This window comes from Nannospalax galili, unplaced genomic scaffold (assembly GCF_000622305.1).
Source record: "Nannospalax galili isolate Female #2095 unplaced genomic scaffold, S.galili_v1.0 scaffold124, whole genome shotgun sequence".
Taxonomy (NCBI): domain Eukaryota; kingdom Metazoa; phylum Chordata; class Mammalia; order Rodentia; family Spalacidae; genus Nannospalax; species Nannospalax galili.
This window is the reverse complement of record NW_008352485.1, coordinates 302,164-322,276: the sequence shown is the minus strand read 5'-3', so window position 1 is coordinate 322,276 and position 20,113 is coordinate 302,164. Positions and strand designations below refer to the sequence as shown.

Here is a 20,113-nt window from a genome sequence, read left to right as displayed (position 1 = left end):
TCATATAAAATATACATGAGCTAAAATCAGTTTCTTTAATTTTAAAGATATGAATGTAAAAGAAACTTCTGACATATTCCAATTATAACTTAATATATTAATTTTATTTTGTTAATGCTCTATATTTCTAGGCTAGTATTTTCTGAATATCTCATGCGTGTTTTCTATTCTCTCTTTTTATTAGCTAAAGATCACTTCTTTGACCCAATACATTTTTGCACGTGCAAAACAGTTATGTGTGGGGCTTTTTGTTTTGTTTTTTGTTTTTTAATATCAACAGCCCTTTCCCATGCACCCCTTTGCAATAGAGACCCATGCCAGGTTGGGTAATTAATATAAATGACATTTTATGTACAGTATTGCTTTCTTGATTCCTGCTTTTCTACTGCTCTGTTCTACAAAGCTTTTTTTTTTTTTTTTCTGAAGTAACTACAGTCACTGCACAGTTAAATAAAACAAGTAGGGGCCCCCTAGGTTTCTGCAGGCTAGTGTGGAAGAATTATATATGGGTACACATTTCTCTGCAAAAACTGGTTATCTTACGAAACAAGTAGTCCAAGGAAGTGCCAGACTGGTCTGTGCCTACAGGGTGCTTTGTCTGCCATGTGACACACATCTGCAGACCTACAAGGAGTTTGCATTAAGTGCCTGATTCTGTGTATGCAACACACACCCACACATACACACATTCACACCCACATACATATATATGTAAAGGGATATATATGTATGTATGTACATATAAATATACTGAACTCATGTCCTTATTTACCAATTTAGATATGTACGGCAGTTCACTGCAGTAACACAAAGTACAAACACGAGCCAGGAAGCCTTAGGTCACCCATGCGTCCATCCTCATGCGTTTTACAGAAGGGCTTTCTCTGTCCTCAGTGTTTGGAGGTCGGCCAAGCACAATTGGAGAATGGAAGTCACCCCGTGGATCTTCTCGGTCACTGCCGTCATAGGAGCTGCTGGAGCTGCTCAGACTGTCCACGGGGGAGCGCCCCATTTCCTGCCGGGGCTGAGGCTGTGGAGGTTGTGGTGGTGGTGGTGGTGGTTGCGGTGGCTGTTGCTGCTGCTGCTGCTGCTGCTGTTGCTGTTGCTGCTGCTGCTGCTGCTGCTGGAAGCCTGATGGGGTCATGCGATCCCGGGGAGGTGAAATTGGCTCTGACTTAATGTTGATATTTTGGTTGGTATTAATGGACAAATTTGAACCCTGAGATAACTGCCCTCCAGCCCTATAGAAAACAATAGATAGAGATGAGGTGGATTGGCAGTGAATTCATGTAACTTGTAATACAGCACAGCAGACACTGCCTGGCTGGCAAGGGTCTAGGGTCTGGGATCCTGTCAGAATTTCCCAGAACTGGTTTTGCTCATGTCCTTCAGTCTCTGTCTGTCTGTCTGTCTGTCTGTCTGTCTGTCTGTCTGTCTGTCTGTCTGTCTCTCTCTCTCTCCACTCACTCACTCACTCACTCACTCACTCACTCACTCACTCACTCACTCACACATATTCCTAGGAGATCACATCAGTGGTACTTCAGCACCTCAACTTTGAAAAAAATCAAAAACTAGTCTTAAGTGTCTAACGCTGTGCATGGTACAATATGACAGGAACAACATGGCACCATGAGTTCTGTTCACTGTCTCTCATTCCTCAGTATCCTCTCTACTCTGACCCCGTGACAGGCACATCTCATCTGCTCTCAAAATAACCATGTGATATAAATCTTATCATCCTTAATTTTTACAAGAGGAAATAGTTTCAAAAAGGCTCAGAACTTGCTAGGAGCAGTAGGTGAGGAAGGGCAGGGCTTTTCCCTATGTCTAAGCTTCAAGTCTTTTCCATTTGTTTTCCTGGGGCCTCTTTTTGTTTGCTTTTTGTCACAGGATCTTGCTATGCTGCCCAGGCTAGTACTCAACTCCTGAGCCTCAGTCTCCTAAGTAGCTGCAACTACAAACAGAACCAAATGCCCAACTTTCAGGACCACTATTTTAAAAAAAAAACTTTTTATGTATATGAGTTCTTGCCTACATGTGTATAAGTGTACCAGTGCCATGCAATGACTGTGGATATCAGAAGAGGGCACGAGATACCCTAGAACTGGAGTTACAAATGGCAGTTAGCTGCCATGTGGGTGCTGGGAACTGAATCCGGGTCTTCTACGAGACTAGCCAGTGCTCTTAAGGCCACTGAGCCATCTCTCCAGGCCCCAGGGCCACTATTTTTAACATTTTAATGTAGAGCATGTCTAAGGCCTCGATAGTTGTGTAGGCAAAAGAATTTCCCTGTGATCCTCGGCTCCTTCACGCATGACATAATTCTTAGGAGGACTGCTGACTATAATCTACACATGGAATTGTTTCATTATGCAGGGGGAAGGGGTTGCCTGCCCTCTGGGTAGGAGGCTAGGGTGCCCCAGTCCTGAGCAGGTACAAAGCAGCCAATTGTTGCTCTGCTGTCCCCTCTTCTGATGTCCTGCACCTATTTCATTTCAGAGGCCTACTATCATTCTGGTTCTATAAAGACCATTTCCCATTCTTCAGGGAGCATGGTCTCTTCTAGGCACCACCATAAATTCTCTTTGATTACAGTCTCACACCCTGCCCATATGAAACATTGCTTCTGCCAATGACATATAATTTATGAACATGGATGGGACCAATCATATGAATCCTATGGTACCTGATTCACTGCTTCATCCACTTTTCCTCCACTAAGATCCATGGAGAAAACAAAAGACACAGACTCACCATCTGCTTCTCCAAAGCAAAGGGGAAAGGGAGACAGATGAGCCTGGATGCCTTTTAGTTGCCCTTCCTCAGGGAGTAAAATCAGAGGCAGGTATTGGGAAGCATGGTAGGAGGCAGTGCTCACTCACAGCTCAGTAGATGGGAGGGGGTACAAACAGGTGGCACCTGGATCTTAGCATCCCCTCGATACCATCTGAGACTCTCTGAGTGTGTCTGGAAGGAAAAGCTCTGCTCTCAAATCCCTTCAAGGAGCGCCTGGTTTGTCAGCTACCATCTAGAGCCATGTTAAGAAAATACTTTGTCCCAACACATGGATCTGCCTCAACAAGAATCACGGCAGGGTTACTTACATGAGAACTGCAGAGCAAAAGACTCTGACAGGGAAAGTGTGCACACACCAGGAGCAAAAGCCCAGGAAAATTTACAGTTACTCACACTAGAGAGCTGAGGGCTGCTTGTCCTAGATGGTGTTGCTGCCAGGCTGAAGCCTGCCCCAGAGACAGCATTCCTGGGGAGGTGAAGCCTTGCAGGGCCGACAGGTCAGCGCTGGTCAGTGAGTAATCTACAAAAGAAGGTAACTATTACTGCAAGAATGCTATGCCAGACTGTTCATCTATAGTTATTATTCAAAAATAAATATGCCTACCCTCTGGAACAAAGAGACACTACACTGAATCTGGATCAACACATCTTCATGATGTAATGTAGAAGAGGAAAGAGAGAAGGCTTTCCTTACAGGAGCCAAGTTTAGTGACAAAGACATTGACTATGACACAATTAACTACATTTGGTTTAAGTACTTGCCAACTATACACAAATGACCTCAAGTTCATTAAAATCTTTCTGTTAACACCCAAGTGTAATATAGCTCACTTTTATATGAATGCTTCAGTCATAATTACTGTGACCAAAGCTTAGGACATTAGGTATTGCTCACATACCAAGTTATTTCAGTTCATCATTAACACTTGGCTTTTCCATTTAGTTCTAAAGAGAGGTGACAAAGACTTCTACTTTTGAATTCTCTCTCATGTCAAGAGAGGTGTTTAAAAGAGTTGATCTTCCTACTGAATTAACATTTTACAAGCTTAGTTGAGACAGCACAGCTGGTGCTGACGTTTCTACAGGACTATCTTTTCTTACTCTGCATGTCCTGAGAGTCTCAGCATAGCCACAGAGGCTAAGAGAGGTGCTATCACACTGATGCCTGCCCTACTGACTTCTCCAGTCCACAGCTCAGTGACCCTCTTTGCCTGTCCAATGACCCATATGACACGTTCAGTTGGTCATCTCTACAAACACCTCAAATTTGACAAAACTCAAACAGAACTCAAAGTTTCCTCTAAACCTGATCTTCCTTAAATACTTGACTCTTGGTAAGTGGCATTAACACACCCAGTGGCTCATGCCCGCAAGCTGTGTTAATTCTTGCCCTGCTTCTCTCTTATTTGGTTTGATCAGTTCTATCTTCTGTCTCTCTGGCTTGCCAAGGTTCCAGACTACTGCAATCATGGCCTAGGTCAACCCACCAGCAACTATTATTTAGACCACTACTCCCTTATATGACTTTCTGGCATTTACTTTAAAAAAGATTCTTTCTTTTTTTTTTTCCTTTTTGAGATTTTATTATTTTCAATTACGTGTACGTGTGTGGGTATGTGCACATGAGTGCAAGTACCTGTGGAGGTCAGAAAAGGATGTCAGATTCACCTAGAGCTAGAGTAACAAAGCCACCATGAGCCACCTGAAGTGGGTACTAAGAACTGAACCAGATCCTCTGTAAGCTCTCAACTCTGAGCTACCTCTCCTGCCCTCTCAGGAATTTCCTTTTGCCCTTACATAAGCACTAGAGCCCAAGTGACCTTTTAAAAAACAACAAATATGATTGTGACACTACTAAAAAAAATTTATATGGATGAGTGTATTGCCTGCATGTACGTAAGTGGTGTGCAAAGCCCACAGAAGTCAGAAGAAGGTGTTGGAAATCAAACCTGGTTCCTCTGCAAAGCAGTCGGTGCTCTTAACTGCTGAGCCATCTCTCTAGTACTGTGACAATATTTTATAAACCGTTTTTCTAGCTTCCCAATGCTTCCAAGACAACATGAAAAATCTGTAACACACCCAACACATCCACACTTACTTCTCTAATCTCAATTCCTTTTAAAAATATTTTATTCATTATTTTAATGTGTATGCGTGTATTGCCTGCATGTAGGTTAAGTGCACCCATGTCATGCAATGCCCGCAGAGGACAGAAGAGGCCGTCGGATCCCTTGGAACTGGAGTTACAGACAGTTGTTAGCTGCCATGTGGGTGCTGGGATTCGAACCTGGGTCTTCTGCAAGAACCACCAGTGTTCTTAACCACTGAGCCATCTCTCTAGCCCTCCAATCTCAATTCTAACTGCTTTGCCTATATCTCTCTCCCTGTTCTGCTGGGTGGAGTCTGTGTCCTTGGCTACTGGGCTGAAGGTAGCCCCTGATACAATAGGAACTGATCTTTCCTAGTACCGCTTGTCTTTTTTTCTAACAGACCTCAGTTCTATCACTGACTATATGCCTATATTTATAGTGCCTGGTAGGGTACCTGTCTTTTAGTGTCCAACAAACATCTGCAAAATAAATGCATTAGTACAGCTAAAGGCTGGGAGTGATGTTCCTGATAGGAATGAGGAAGTATCTATTTTACTTTTATTTCAAAAGTTGCACATTTATTCATCCCTTTAGTACCTGACACAGGCTTGATACTAAGTCTATACAGAAAGATAAATGACATACTACAGAAGATAAAACACAGACAAATGTCTTAAAGACAACATGGCAAAATTAAACAGAATAGCCATTCCAGGAAAGACAGCAAAGATGAACTTAGATGGAATGAGACTAATGTGAGAGAAATATGATTTCAAGGGGGCACTTACTCCATTTTTTAATGTATTTTGTAATTCCTTTTAGATGTTATAAAATATGCATTTAATATTTTAAACTGCCTATAAGCATATAAACAGTGGATGAACTTGCACTGAGGAACATCTAGATACAAATGCTTGACCAGATAGGACTTAGCATATATGACAGAATACCTGAAATCTGGTGGGGGGGGGGGGTCTATGGAGGGCAGGCAGGGGGAGGGAGTCTAAATTTGAATAAGATGTATAGTATGAAATCAATAAAATATTAAAAATGAAAAATAAAACCTTAAAAATTATCTCTAATATAATAACATTTCTAAAAGTATTACAGTGCAATGTCAAGTATACTGGAAAGCCTACAATGAAATGCTCAGTAAACTGCAACCTAATTTTGACACAATCCAAGCTTCACTTTCTCAGCTGCTATGCACCTGGCCTCTCAAGCTCCCTTCTTTCCTACCTTCTCAACCTCAGAGTGTAAGCTAGAAACACAACTTAGGACTTCCCCTGCACATGGTTAACCAGCTAAGCTATGTCCTGTCTCCTCATCTAGAATAAACTAGAAGATAACTCTCTAGCACAGTATCTCTTATGCAGCAGGTGATTCATGTATTATAGCAGAGTTTTTATAAATGTTTAATCCCTAGCCTTTTCTGGAAACTGTGACTTTTTAAGACACAGAAGACAGGACTGAGGCTACTATGCAACTGAGAGATGATTTGAGCATTGTCTTTTTTCACACTGATGGCTGAAAAAGATAATAGGCATTTCCTGAGGCTTTCTTTTTCAATAAGACCATTAAAAGCTGTTTTAAATGAACTGGTACTTGGAATAAAGTGGCAGTTAAATATATCAATTGCTAGTCTCCTTCAGGTAGCTCCAGACAGCAGGTTTTATAGGGTTTTTTAAAAATTATTTTTTACTTATTCTTTTCACTTTATGTTTATGAGTGTATTGCCTCCATGATGTAAGTGCACCCATGTAGTACAATGCCCACAGAGATCAGAAGAGGGCATCTGATTCCCTAGAACTGGAGTCACAGATGATTGTTAGCTGCCATGTAGATGCTGGGACCAAACCCAGGTCCTCTGCAAGAGCAAGCAGCCAGTGTTCTTAATCACTAGCCATCTCTCCAGCCCCCAGATAGCAGTTTTAAAGATGGGTGCCAAAGCATTTACTCTGAAGTCTAAAATTAGATGATGTCTTCGACAGTGCACCTATGAGAAGTATAGAAGAGTAACTTCCTTGCACTGTAGTCTCTGGATAACAGACAAGGTGGCTATAATTTACTGATTTTTTCTTTGAGCAATAGGTATTAAGCTCAGCTGGGGATAAAGTGAAACCCAATGAGTTTCCAGTCTTTCTCAGAATGGGAAATCTAGAGGGACCCCACCATATGCCTGTTCTGCATATGGTCTGTTTGGCTAGCAGCACTCCTCTTGTCACTGTGATACTCCTCAACTTTCTTGACAGACTTGTACCTTGAGGTATTTTAATATGAAATGTCTAAAAAATACAAACAAGTGAAAACCTCCTCTCAGCATCAAAATGACTGCCGGAGGGAGAAATGAAGAAGGTGCTCATTTTGCCAAACCAGTAGGTCCAAGAGGGCACAGCTTCTCCACCACAGCTAAGCACCCCTAAACACTTCTGGTCTGTCCCAAAGCAGGTTAACAGCATGAAGACAAGCATCTTATTTCAAATCTGTGGAGAAGCAAGACAACTACCTAAAAATACCAAAGCAATAGGTTATTGCATTCCTTGGCTGCATGAATGCTACATTTTGATAAAAGCTACTTGTTTATCAATGAACAGTGAAAGTTCACCCTGGAGTTCATTCATGATCAATTCATTTTGTGTAAGTTTTTAAAGGTTTAGTATATGTTTTTAAATATATTTAAATTTGAATGAAAAAAACCCATAGATAAAATTCTTAACAAACATACTTTAAAAAACCCACAAAAGTACATAGTAATCACAAAGTAGGGAGAATAAAGTCCAGGAAAAGGCAGTAGAGAGGGCTCACCAGTGTTGTAGGCTGTCGGCATTGCTGAATATACTAGTCCCTGTGGAGGCAAGCTTGGAGTTGTCACAGACACTACTGGGGTGGCAAGAGGTTGGGTGGCTTGAGAACTGCTTATCCTTTGGGTATTCTGTGAGAGATAAGAAAAAAGAGTAAGTGTAATTATGTCGTATTTATGTTCAGACTGAATATTTTAAAAATAACTTTCCATTTAAATGCGACACTTTTCACAGCTTTGTGTGAATGTCAGTACTTCCTGAAGTAGTGCTGATATGAAAACCTTAGTTACTAATGGGAGTAACTAAATAATTTTAAGGCATCTGTTTTTATGATAACTATTCATTTCCCATTTCAAAAATTTAGCTTATTAATGTCAGAGGCAATAACACGTTTTAAAATTTTTTTTAATTTATTATTTTGATTTTATGTGTACACGTGTATTGCCTGCATATAGGTAAGTGGACCCATGTCGTGCAATGCCCACGGAGAACAGAAGATGCTGTCAGATCCCCTGGGACTGGAGTTACGGACAGTTGTTAGCTGCCATGTGGTGCTGGGATGCGAACCTGGGTCTTCTGCAAGAACAACCAGTGTTCTTAACTGCTGAGCCATCTCTCCAGCCCCCAGCAATAATACTTTTATCCGTTAGCTTAACAAGGACTTGATGTCATTACAGTTACTGTCAGACTACCTTAAATGAAGTATGGCTAAGTTCTAAATACCTGATGACAGCAAAGGTCATTTGTATATACCAAGATTATAAATTTAAGACTACAGGAATCTAAAATACTTCCTTTGCAGCACTTACATATTAACATGGTTTGAAGTGAAGGCTAATTATGTACAGCATGTGTTGTTTTCCTTCTTGCTGACCCTGTGGGTGACCTATTTTTTTTTTTAACAGCACATTCAGATCTATATCCTTTGGTATCCCAGTCTTCTGAAAGGAGAGGGTTTGGCTAGAGTTTTAAAATAACGAACTTTTTCAAAGGCTGTGAATGGAGTGATATTAAATACTTACTGATTGACCATGTATACACATTATCTTAAGCCAGGACTGGAATAAATACAAAGTCAACTACTAAGTGCAGTTAGTTTAGAGTCCCTGTCTTCTATGTGTACAAGAGTCAGCTTCTCCTCACAATGACCTAAAGTTGACATTTTCCAAAATCAGGGATCAGAGGAACAGAAAAGACTCCACACTGCTAGTCCACAGGGCCAGAGCATGACTACAATATATGTTTTTACAAATGAAGTTACAGTCTGATATTTGGGGGTTTAAATCATAAAAGTATCAGTGCTATTAGACTGTGAAGAGTCAGAATGAGACTAAGTTTTCTCTGCCACTATTTTTAGAAAGGCATGAAATAAAGGCCTTTGAAGAGACTAAATCTGAATAGCTAAAAAAATGACCTTTTTTGAGGATGATCTAGACTCCAAATTCTTTCCTTTTAGTTTGTATTTTCTATCCTAGCTTGTTAAAGGATATCCAAAGAGCCATTCAATGTGGGATATACTACCTGAGTTTTGGTCACAGATTCACTAGTTCCTGAGCCGGAGAAAATCATTTCACTACTTTGAACCTTGCAATTTGTTACAGAGGGAGGTTAGAAATTTCTGTCCTGCCTGACTTGCAGTGTTCTTATTGAGCATCAAAGAAAACAGTATACTAGAAATGAAAGACAGAATCCTGAAAATCCTGTCTTAACAAACTCTTTGTAGTGAAAAGTCTACATTTCTGGTGATTAAGAAGGACAATTGCATGTATTCCTTCTGATCCATAGCTATTCCACCAAAGCTTTAAGAGTTGTTCTAGAAGTGAAAGGCTTCTAAAGATAAATCTCTGCAGCCTAGCTATTTCACCAGAAAACATCCCCAATCCCGGGGACTGGGCCCTAGGGTCCTCTCTTCACTTTGGATCAGGGCCATATGTCACTATTTTAGTGTGCATAGATCTTTGAATAACTTTCTAAATTCTAGTTCTAAGTTCTAGTGGACCATGTTTCGGATTGTACTTTGATTCTGACGCTTTCTATTAAGCTTTAGAGTCTGAATTAGCCTAAGTTTTAAAGAATATGAATATTATAGTTTTTAGTGATATATTTGCTTCTTAGTAACAAATACTTATTTTCATGATTTCTATAGTTCAACATACTCAGAAACTTATCTCTGAGATACTATAATTCTATAATTAAGTATTACTTTGAAGAAGGTAGAAAGTCAATGTATTATAACAGGTAACACATTTTAGTTTCAGACTCAACTTAAAAATTTTTAATGCCTTTTGGAACTAGGACTTAATTTGATCTTTCATATTAGTATTTTTTTAATTAATTTGAGACAGGGTCTCCCTGTAGCTACACCCAGCTGGCCTGAAACTCATTATGTAGACCAGGCTGGCCCTGAACTCACAGAGATCTGCCTGCCTCTGCCTCCCCAGTGCTGGGATTAAAGGCATGCATTACCACGTCCGGCCTTTCTAAGGCTATACTTTTTAAATGGATATAGTCTAAGGGGTATAGATATTATTATTGCTTTTGCTTTGCTTTGTTTGGTATTTTAAATATTTTATGTATTATTTTTATTTTATGTGTATGCGTGTACTGCCTGCATGTAGGTAAGTGCACCCATGTCGTGCAATGCCCACGAAGGACAGAAGAGACTGTTGGATCCCCTGGAACTGGAGTTACGGACAGTTGTTAGGGGCCATGTGGGTGTTAGGATTTGAACCTGGGTCTTCTGCAAGAACAGTCAGTGTTCTTAACTGCTGAGCTATCTCTCCAGCCCCTCATATTGGTCTTAAAGCCAAACTAGGTGAAAGAATGCAGCATGGAGATGTTTTAGTGTGGCTTATCCCTATCCCATGGCTTCATCTTTATGGCAACCTCTTGTGTATCTTCAAACACTGGGGTAGCAATGACACTTTAAAATGGTTCAACCCATCAAACCTCTATTGCAGTGAGTTCCATGAATAAGTGACTTTCTGAACCACCAGAGGGCAACATAGTGCTATATAATTCAAGAAAGTACTTTAAGGGTAATCAGGGTAAACAGTGGGGTCTAATATAGGAAGAACTACTTCCATTAAAATCATGATGATTGTGGTAACATTAAGTAAAGCATTAGACAGATATTCACTATAGAATCTAGCATCATGTACAGCTAACCAGTACATTTTATTTAGCTAATACAAAATCACATCCAAAACAAGCAAGCACAAAGCAAATAAAGGCATCTCTTATTAAGAGTAAAGCACAGCTAATCTTATTTGAAAGCAAACTGCAAAACACATCAGCATGCATAAACATGTAATAATAAAAGATAAATGAAACCAATGGATGCCTTTATACCCCATGCTCTCATGCACTCATAACCACTGTTCACACTAAAACTCGAGCACTATTTTTATTGTCTTTAAGCTAAAGCCATCCAATTAAAACTGACTTGAATGCATGAGGATTACTTCTGTGAAGTTTGGGTTTTAGTTCACAATGAAGAACTAAGTTATTTTTAGTCAAGTTTATTTCTAGAGGAAAAGCCAACAGAAAGTATTTGTTTTGGAGAAAAAGGTTAACAGTTGCATTTGAGAACAGAACATCTTCTGATAAAAGTAAACTTGAGTATGTTCAATTACAGATATTCTTTTTGGTAAACAGGGAACCCCTTGTGGTTCAGAATGTCTCATGCACAATGAAATAATTCCAACTCTGAAGAAGGTGACTTCACCAAAAATGATGTAATCTTTTTGAAAGGAGGAAACATAACACAAGATTATGTGTTACAATCTCAGGGACTCTGAGGGTGAAGTCATTTTCTAAAAATATTTTAATAATTTGGAGCCACATAAGGTATTCTGTATATCTTGTTAAATAATTTTGAAGTATTTTATGCTCACAGACAGCTATTGTTTTTAAAGGCTCATTTTCAATGCTCCTCCCAACAAAATGGGTCAGCATATACAATAACAAAAATCAGAGTCTGTAGTACTAATTACTTCCTTGATTCAAAATGTTTAGAAGGTGTTTTAAACAAGTATCTGTGTAACAAAGGAACACTGGGTTATATAAAAACATTTAAGACAATTAGTACTTTAAAAAAAATCTTTTTCAATGCCCTTCAAGCAGAAAACCACACTCACCAACTCCAATTCCTCTTCCTCCGACTGTACTCAGCACATAAGAGGGATAAGAGAGTTACTGACTGTTGGTACTTGTAACAAAATCTTTCTTCAGAAAAACATGGTATTTAGATTCCAGACGTAGTTTAGAAGCTTACAGAGGTTATGTACATAATAAACACATAAAAATTACTTTTTGTCTCTATATTTGTAATGAAAAAATTCCTTTAAATTCTCTAGGGCAAGGCTTTAAAGCCACCCCCACCACCCAAGTGCCACCTCTACTTCTACCTACCCTCCTGTTGGCCTATCCTACACACTGTCAGTGCTCCTGGGACACTTACAAGGATTCCTAATCATGTCAACAGGCTTTATTAGAAGCCCTAAGCATACTCTGTACTTCCACTTTAATCTTCCCATCACTGTACCACCCAGCCACATACAAACTCCTTATGTATCCTGCCAGATCCTGGTAGGCAGAAATTGCTGTGTACTTTATTTTCCTCAGTAGCCGGCATTATAAAACAACAGAACTCACATGTTTGTTAATAAGCATTATAGTTTTAAGTATGTTTATCATTTGCAAATAACAGTATTCAGAAGAATAAAATCATTTTAGTGGAGTAAAAACCATGTATATCAAGAAAATAAGACTAAAGGAGAAAAGAACTGTTAAAATCATAAATAGTAAAGAAATAAATGGAACATGTTTTCTCCTTTTCTTTTAATCATATATGAAACATTAATATTCTATTAACAGTCTGCTCATTGGTTTCTTTCATTTTACTTGACTAAGTCACGTTTCTTTCAACCTGTGAAATGTCTTTATAAGCATTGACGATAAGCAAAGTCCTAATCTTAAAGCAGGTTTCTCTGCAAATGGGGCATTGAGGAGAGAGGCCGACTACTGACTCCACAAACCTTGTACTTTGCTAACAAGTGGGCAAAATACACTTCAACTATTCAGTGAGACAGAACTATTTTAATATTTCCAATTTATAAGATAGATACAAAAAAGTTGTCAAACTGTATGTATAAAATACAGTTTTCATTTTAATATATTAGGATAAGGGTGCGAATAATTTATGTGCCAAGTTTTTGAATTTTCCACTGGGATTTTGTGTTTTCTTAAAACAAACCAAAGGAAAACCAGATATACTTTTACTAATCAGTTTCTAAACATAGTTTGGGTCTTTCTAATAATTCCAGTTTTTGGAGACAGGGTCTCACTATGTAGCCCTGGCTGGCCTGAAACTCCCTATGTAGATTAGGCTGACCTGAAACTCAAGATATCCACCTGCCTCTGTCCTCAGTGTTGAGATTAAATATGTACACCACAGCCAGCCCAGCCAATAACTCTTAGAAACATTATTTCTGTGCCTTAAATGACATTTCTTCATTCTTTATTTCTGAGCGCTAACAGCAGGTATTGCCCATCCACTTCCTGAGAGGTGAGCCAAACAGTCATTTCTGAACGTTTCTTTCTCAGCTCCTTTTCAGGCACACTTCTTTGTTATGTATGTAAGTGCTTTAAACTTTTTATTCTATAACAACTAGATTTAGACATCAGCTGTAAAGATAGTGCCTTCGTACATTTCACCAGCTTTCCCTAAGGTTAACATCCCAAAGAAACTACTAAAAACTAGTAACTCAGCATTTGTAAAACTTGGCACTTAAAGTACATGGATTCCACCAGTCTTTCTACCCAGACCCATTCTTTGCTTGCTATTGTTTTGAGACAGGGTTTCCTATGTAGCACTGGCTGGAGTCTCACTATGTAGGCCAGGTTGGCCTCCAGCTCACAGAAATCCACCTGCTTCTGTCTCCCAAGTGCTGAGATTAGAGGCACGTACCACTCACTGCTCTCCACTACCAAGATCCTTTTGCTGACAGGACAAGATCCTGGATTACAACGGTCTTCAGTTGCCATGTATCCTTAGTCTCCTCTGGTCTACAGCAGTTTCCTGGTATTTTTTTTCCCCAATGAATGTGGCACTTTTGAAGAATATTAATCAGGCATCTTGTAGGATATCTCTCAATTTGGATCTGTCTTATAATTTCATTCATTCACAGAGAGCATGGACTTTTAGAAGAATACCTGACCTTATCTGAAGGCAGATGCCATCTTTTTATCTTATTACCAGTGATATTAAGCTGCTTATTTAAGTTAAAGTAGTATCTTTCAGGATTCTCCACTATAAAGACTATAAAGTCAGCATTTTCCCCTTTGTCAGTAACAAATATTTGAGGACAGACAGTTTGAGGCTATACAAATAATATGTTTCACATTAAACTTTTACCTACTAACTGCAGCATTTATTTTCTGGTCTGCTTATAACCATTATGGTACTCTAAAGCTGTTTTACTATATCTCTTATTCTTTCTATATTTACTACTTAGAACTGTTACTCAAAGAAGAGTGGTATTTAATTCTCTATTCTTCTCTATTTAATCAATCACTTACTTTTACCAACAATGGATTCAATATTTCTTATTCCTTGAGTTATAACACCAAATCTACTGTAATATTTTTTGCTACTCTAAGTGTTCTAGTTTTGGCCACTGGGAGCTCTTTTTGGAAGGGTGGTTCCTGTGACCTTTTGATAAGTACCTTCTTATTCTCTGGTCCCTCTGGCTTATATTGCACTTCCCTGAACTAGTTCTATAACCCAACACTTCTTCCAGGGAGAACCTCAGTCTTTGAATTAGAGAAATGTGTTTAGAAACTACAATCAGAGCACTAGGTACATTTAGCTATTAGATGAATTACTTTAAGGACCTCTCAGCAGATGGAGCTAGGAAATATATGATGTATGCTAAATTGAGTGTACACACATCTGTAAAGATTTCCTATTAAAAATTTGTGTGGTGACAGCTTGACTTCTATTTCACTCTAGTACAATGAACACACTAGACAAACATACTCGAGCACAGCATGCCACCTGTGTGTGATTGTCATCATGAGTCAGAGCACATGGACAGACACAAGGACCATCCCACTACAATCGGACAATGTCTTGAGTTTATCATTCACCCATTTTCTGCACATTATCCCAAGGTAAATCAATTTAAAACAAATTTGTTTCCAGTAAACCAGCTATCACAATTTATACTAGGAAAAGGAACTTCTAGAACCCACCTAAGTTTTGAATTTTGCTTTTTAATTTTTCAGTTTTAGTACAAGTACCTAACTGTGCTCAATTGTAAAATTGCACACATGAAAAACTGGCCAACATAAACAATGAAAATAGATTATTAAGGAGTCTACTAAGTGCTTATCATGAAGGCAGTATAAATATTTAATCTGTAAAACTGATGTGTAGCTTGATATTTAGGTGATAGGACCACCAATTAATACATGCATATTTTATGTGTGGGTGAAGAGAAAAGATACTTTACACATTCAATTTTGCTGTACTGACAAAATGAATAAATTAATGTTTTCTTTTTGCAAAGAGGCACATAATTAAAAGCAGGCCTTCATGTTGTAGCTATCATCTTTACAAATTCTTCATAGTTGAGTTGCTCATCTCCATGACTATCTGATTCTCTCTCTCCCCCCCCCCTCATCTTTTTTGAAACAGGGACTCCAGCTGGCCTGAAACTCACTATGTAGACCAAACTGGCCTTGAACTCATCCACTTGCCTCTGCCTCTCAAGTGTTGGGATTAAAGGTGTGTGCCACCATACCCGGCTTGATCATTTACTTCTTCATGTTAGTTTTCCTTCTATTTTTGTTGTGACATGCACTGATGTAACCACTTATTCTTGTTGAAGACTCAGAATCCTGGAAAGCCTCAAGGATATCCTTCTTTACTGTGTTGTTCCTTTTTCTAGTAATTACAGCAAAAAAAAAAAAAAAATTCTAAAAAGTGATGTCATCATCCACTTTGTCCAATGTCCTTTGATTCAGCACCTGCTGAGATTTAACCCAGTGACCTCATGACAATCCCAAATCTCTCTGCTGTGATGGTGCCATCGCCACCTTCATCAAATCAGGTGAAAAGGTCCTTGAATTCTGCAGAGTTGCCAAGGTGCCATGAAAGAGGAAGAGCAGAGGGGGTGGTGATGGCTGTGCTCTGCAGGGGCTGACAGCAGGAGTGCCTCCACTGTTGCGCTAAGGGGACGGCGTGTACTGCTCCTCAGCCTTGTGTCCCCACCACTACATGCACCACTGCCAGTTCATTTTTTAAAATTTTGTTAATTTTTAAGGGGTACATATAAATATGGCTTTAATTTTCATTTCATTAACGTCTAATATTGAGCACATTTTCATAAGCTTATTTGCTACCTATAAGTCATCATCTTTTTTGTTGTGTGTTTGTTTTGAGACAGGGTCTTACATATGTAGCCTTCACTGGCTTGGGACTCGCTACATAGACCAGGCTGGCCTTGTACTCACAGAAATCTATGTGTCTCTGCCTCCCATGTACTTGCATGTGTGTGTACACCCATACAGGCCAGACATGAACATATGATCCCCTGGAGCTGGAGTTACAACAGGTGGTTGTGAGCCACCTGATGTGGGTTCTGGGAATTTTTAATTTCCCTTGAGATTTCCTCTGAGGCACACAGGTTATTTAAAAGTATTTTGTTAAATTTCTAAAATGAAATTTTTTTTTCTATTATCTTTTGATATTGATTTCTAGTATGAGCTGATTATGATCAGAGAATCAATTCTTTCAAATTTATTGAGTTTTGTTTTATGGCATAGGATGGTCTACTTTGGTGAACTGTTCCAAAAATCTTTTATAACTTAATATTATGTAAAAAAGAAAAAAGATACCTTAATTATATGGCTTTCTTCCCTTAAACCAGTAACTAATCTAAACCAGGCTAATCTAAGAAAATCACCAGACAGACAACTCTCAGTTGAAAGGCATTCTACAAAACAGTGACATATGGACTTTAGTAATAATAATAATTATTGATACTGGGACATTAACTTTAATAAATGTACCATGCTAGTGTACAGATATTACAAGAAGAAACTGTATGGAGTCCAGAAGAACTTTATGATTTAGCAATCTCTTTAATGACCGAAAGCTGCTCTAAAGTAAAAGGCTCAAAACTTGTTATTCCATCCACTGATCCCACTTCCCTTATTCTTCATTTCACTGTAGAGACTTAAATTCGCTGATATCATTTTGCTTTTGCAGAAGACTTTCTTTAACATTTTTTGAAGAGTAGTTCTGTTGGCAATAAATTCCAATGCTTTTTATTTGAGAAAGCATTTCACGTTTGTTTTGGAAAAACCTTTTTGCTGGTTATAGAAATCTGAGGATTTTGTTGTTGTTGTAGTTATTTTTAAATTTCAACACATGAAATATTTTGCTTTATTGTTTCCCAGTTTGAAGAGAAGTATAACAGTAATTCATGTCTATGGTCTATATGTGACATGTTTATTTTCTCTTTGCCCTTTGCTTTTAGTAGTTGCATTACTTGCCTTAAAGTGTTACTTCAGTGGGATTCATGATGGAAAGCTTGTAAGAGAAGAGGCTTACCCTATACTGTGGCTCCAGAAATTTCAAACAATCCTCCAGTGCATGCTTGGCCTCCAGCAACTTACTAATCATACTAGTAAAGTTATTTAGCACCTGTGATATGCCTGGTGTGTCAATGTCTCTTTCCATATAACCATCTTTCCCTAGCCTCCAGGCCAGATGACTACTCTGAAATAGCAGCACTAAAATGGGCTGCAGGGAAACTGTGAACTGCTTTATACTGAAGTTTTTTCCACTACAGAGTTTAAAGCAACTAGTTTTCAATTTGCTATATATAAAAATGAAAAAGTACTTTTTAAAAACTTTTAAAAAACTCAGAGTATGAGATTTAAACAAATTAAAATTAAAGGTCCTTGGGTATATCTAATGCTATCTTGGACATTAGAGCCCTAGTCATGACCATAATCTAATTGAGATTCAAATGAAAACACCACAAATGATTGATGTTTTGTAATATATCAAGTATTACACAAATGTAGAATTATTCCCTAAGCCTGATAGCATCACTTCCACTTAGCAAGTTTAGAAGCTGCACAGCAGAACAGGCACCTGGCATAGCATTTAGTATGCCAACAAATTGCTGCTAAACTAAAAATGACTTTAAAATGACTTGTATATATATATATATATTCTAAAATTTCTATAAGAAGCTAAGAAGGATAAATATTCTGTTCTTCAAACATAAAGATAATTAAAAAGCAAATGACATTAGAACCCTAAAGATACCATCAAGGAACAAAGTAGGGGACACTATACTTCTTACAGAGTTAATAGAGAAGGGTTATTTCAAAGAAACAAGCAAAGAAAATTATTTGGAGAGTAGGCCATTCCAGTTTGCAAGCACTCTTCTCTACATATTCTACAATAGATCTCTGTGATATGCAGAATTTTCTAACAAATAATTTAGTTATCTCTCATAGAAAAGCATGCAAAATATTACTGAAAGTAAGCCAAGTACAGAAAAAAAATGACACATTTAATTCATAAACTTTGGAATGAGATTGCCAAACAAAGTTTCTATCTGAGCATAACCACCTCTCTGTATTCAGTTTTTACTTTAAATAACCACATTTATTTGATTTTTAAGCATTTAAAAAAGATTTGTCTCTTTGAATGCTAATTTTGAATAGAAAATTGATTAAGAAAACAAGTGAATACTATGGAGGTCAGAAAACCTGAAATGAAGATACAGACTATTATAAAATGCATGTTTTTAGAAGAAAGGTAAGCACTGGGTCAACTTACTAGTGGTGGCATCATGCCCTTGCTTGAAGGGGGAATGACGACTCGGAGATCTGGTTTTCGACTATTCATTCCAAGATTACCACCACCTGGTGGAGGGGGAGATTTTGTAGGCATGACTTTGCCTAAACTATTTGCACCAGTATTTCCAATCAAATTTGGAGAGGCTCTTGAGTTTACAAATCCATTTCCTGGGAAAGAAAAGAAGTGCTTATTAACAACATTCTAACATTAGAATGCCTTAATTACTAAATCTAAAATAATGCTAACTGCCCATAAATGTATTCCAATATATTTAATGACTTTTATAAACAAAATAATTTTATGCTTACCATGTATAAAGTTTACTATTTGTAATAAATGGCAACTTAATGCCATTATTATGCTACTGTTATTATATTTTGGAGAATCTTCATTTGGGTTTGTGTATTTTTAATCTTAATTTTTGTTTTAAAATTTGTATCTTAAAATGTTGTTTGTGTGTTTTGTTTGAGATGGACGGTCTTTACTATGTAGCCCAAGCTAGCCTTGAACTCACAGAGACCCATCTGCCTCTTAAGTGATGGGATTAAAGGGATGTATCACACATCCAACTACTTGAATATTAAAATTTCTAAAAAATTTGGGGGGCTGGCAAGATGGTTCAGTGGGTAAAGGTACTTGCTCCCAAGCACCTGACTTCAATCTCCAGGACCCATATGGTAAGAGGAGAGAAACAAGTCCCACAGGTTTTCCTCAAACCTTCACATGTACACTGTGATGTGTGTGTATGCACATATACACACTATATTAAACAATGTATAATATAATAATATGTAATAAAAATTTAAACTTTTGCTTTTTTTAAGTATGTAGACTTTTGTATGTTAAGTGTTGAATTATGTGTTATAACTTCATCTCCTTGGAAAGGGCTTACTTTGTTCTTTTCTCCAAACCTAGTACAACATTTTCTCTGCTTCTTCTCATACCACTCTTCCAGATATTTTTCTTCTCAGTCTTACTCTACCCTTCTTATTCTCTGTCCCATTTTCCCTAATTTATTTCTCTACAGAAATAGTGACACCTTAGCCCTAAAAACAAAACAAAACAAAAATCCCAACAAAAATTAACTACAGTCTGCCCAAGTGGTACTCTAGCACCCATTTCCCACCACCTGGGGGACACAAGTGAAGAGCACAGTATCTTCTTCTGCAGCCTACACTGGGAATACTGTCAAACCTTCAGAGCTGCTACTACAGTCAGCTTTCCCTGACATAGACCCAGGTGAAGACAACCCAAAAAGAGGATGCATAAAATACAATAAAAACAGTGGGGAAAGGAAAAAAGAAACCCCACAAACTGGAGGATACATAAGTTAGAACAGATGTGTAAAACACAATAAAGATTTAAAAAAAAAAACTGATATAGTAGCATCACACTACAACATCCCCACAAACTAACAGCTTCTCAATTCTGGGGAAAAGATGGTGAGAAGGTGGAAATGCCAGAAAAGGATCTGATTCCTACTTATAAAAAGGATCAATGATCAAACAGAAAAACTCAAATAAACAGCACGTAAC

At 38.1% G+C, this 20,113-nt stretch overlaps 1 protein-coding gene across 8 annotated transcripts in view; it reads right to left on the bottom strand.

Moving 5' to 3' along the window:
• Mef2a (myocyte enhancer factor 2A) overlaps window positions 1–20,113 on the bottom strand; it is a 152,391-nt gene continuing 132,278 nt past the window's right edge. For 6 of the 8 annotated variants that reach the window (XM_008849518.3, XM_029554313.1, XM_008849517.3 and 3 more), the window contains 5 exons: window positions 18,558–18,745; window positions 11,830–11,853; window positions 7,695–7,821; window positions 3,193–3,319; window positions 1–1,241 (listed from right to left, as the gene is read on the bottom strand). In XM_008849518.3, the coding sequence (XP_008847740.1) occupies window positions 836–1,241; window positions 3,193–3,319; window positions 7,695–7,821; window positions 11,830–11,853; window positions 18,558–18,745 (872 nt within the window). In that variant the 3' untranslated portion in view covers window positions 1–835. The remainder of the gene's footprint in view (window positions 1,242–3,192; window positions 3,320–7,694; window positions 7,822–11,829; window positions 11,854–18,557; window positions 18,746–20,113) is intronic. The other 2 variants (XM_008849521.3, XM_008849522.3) reach the window with 1 other exon arrangement.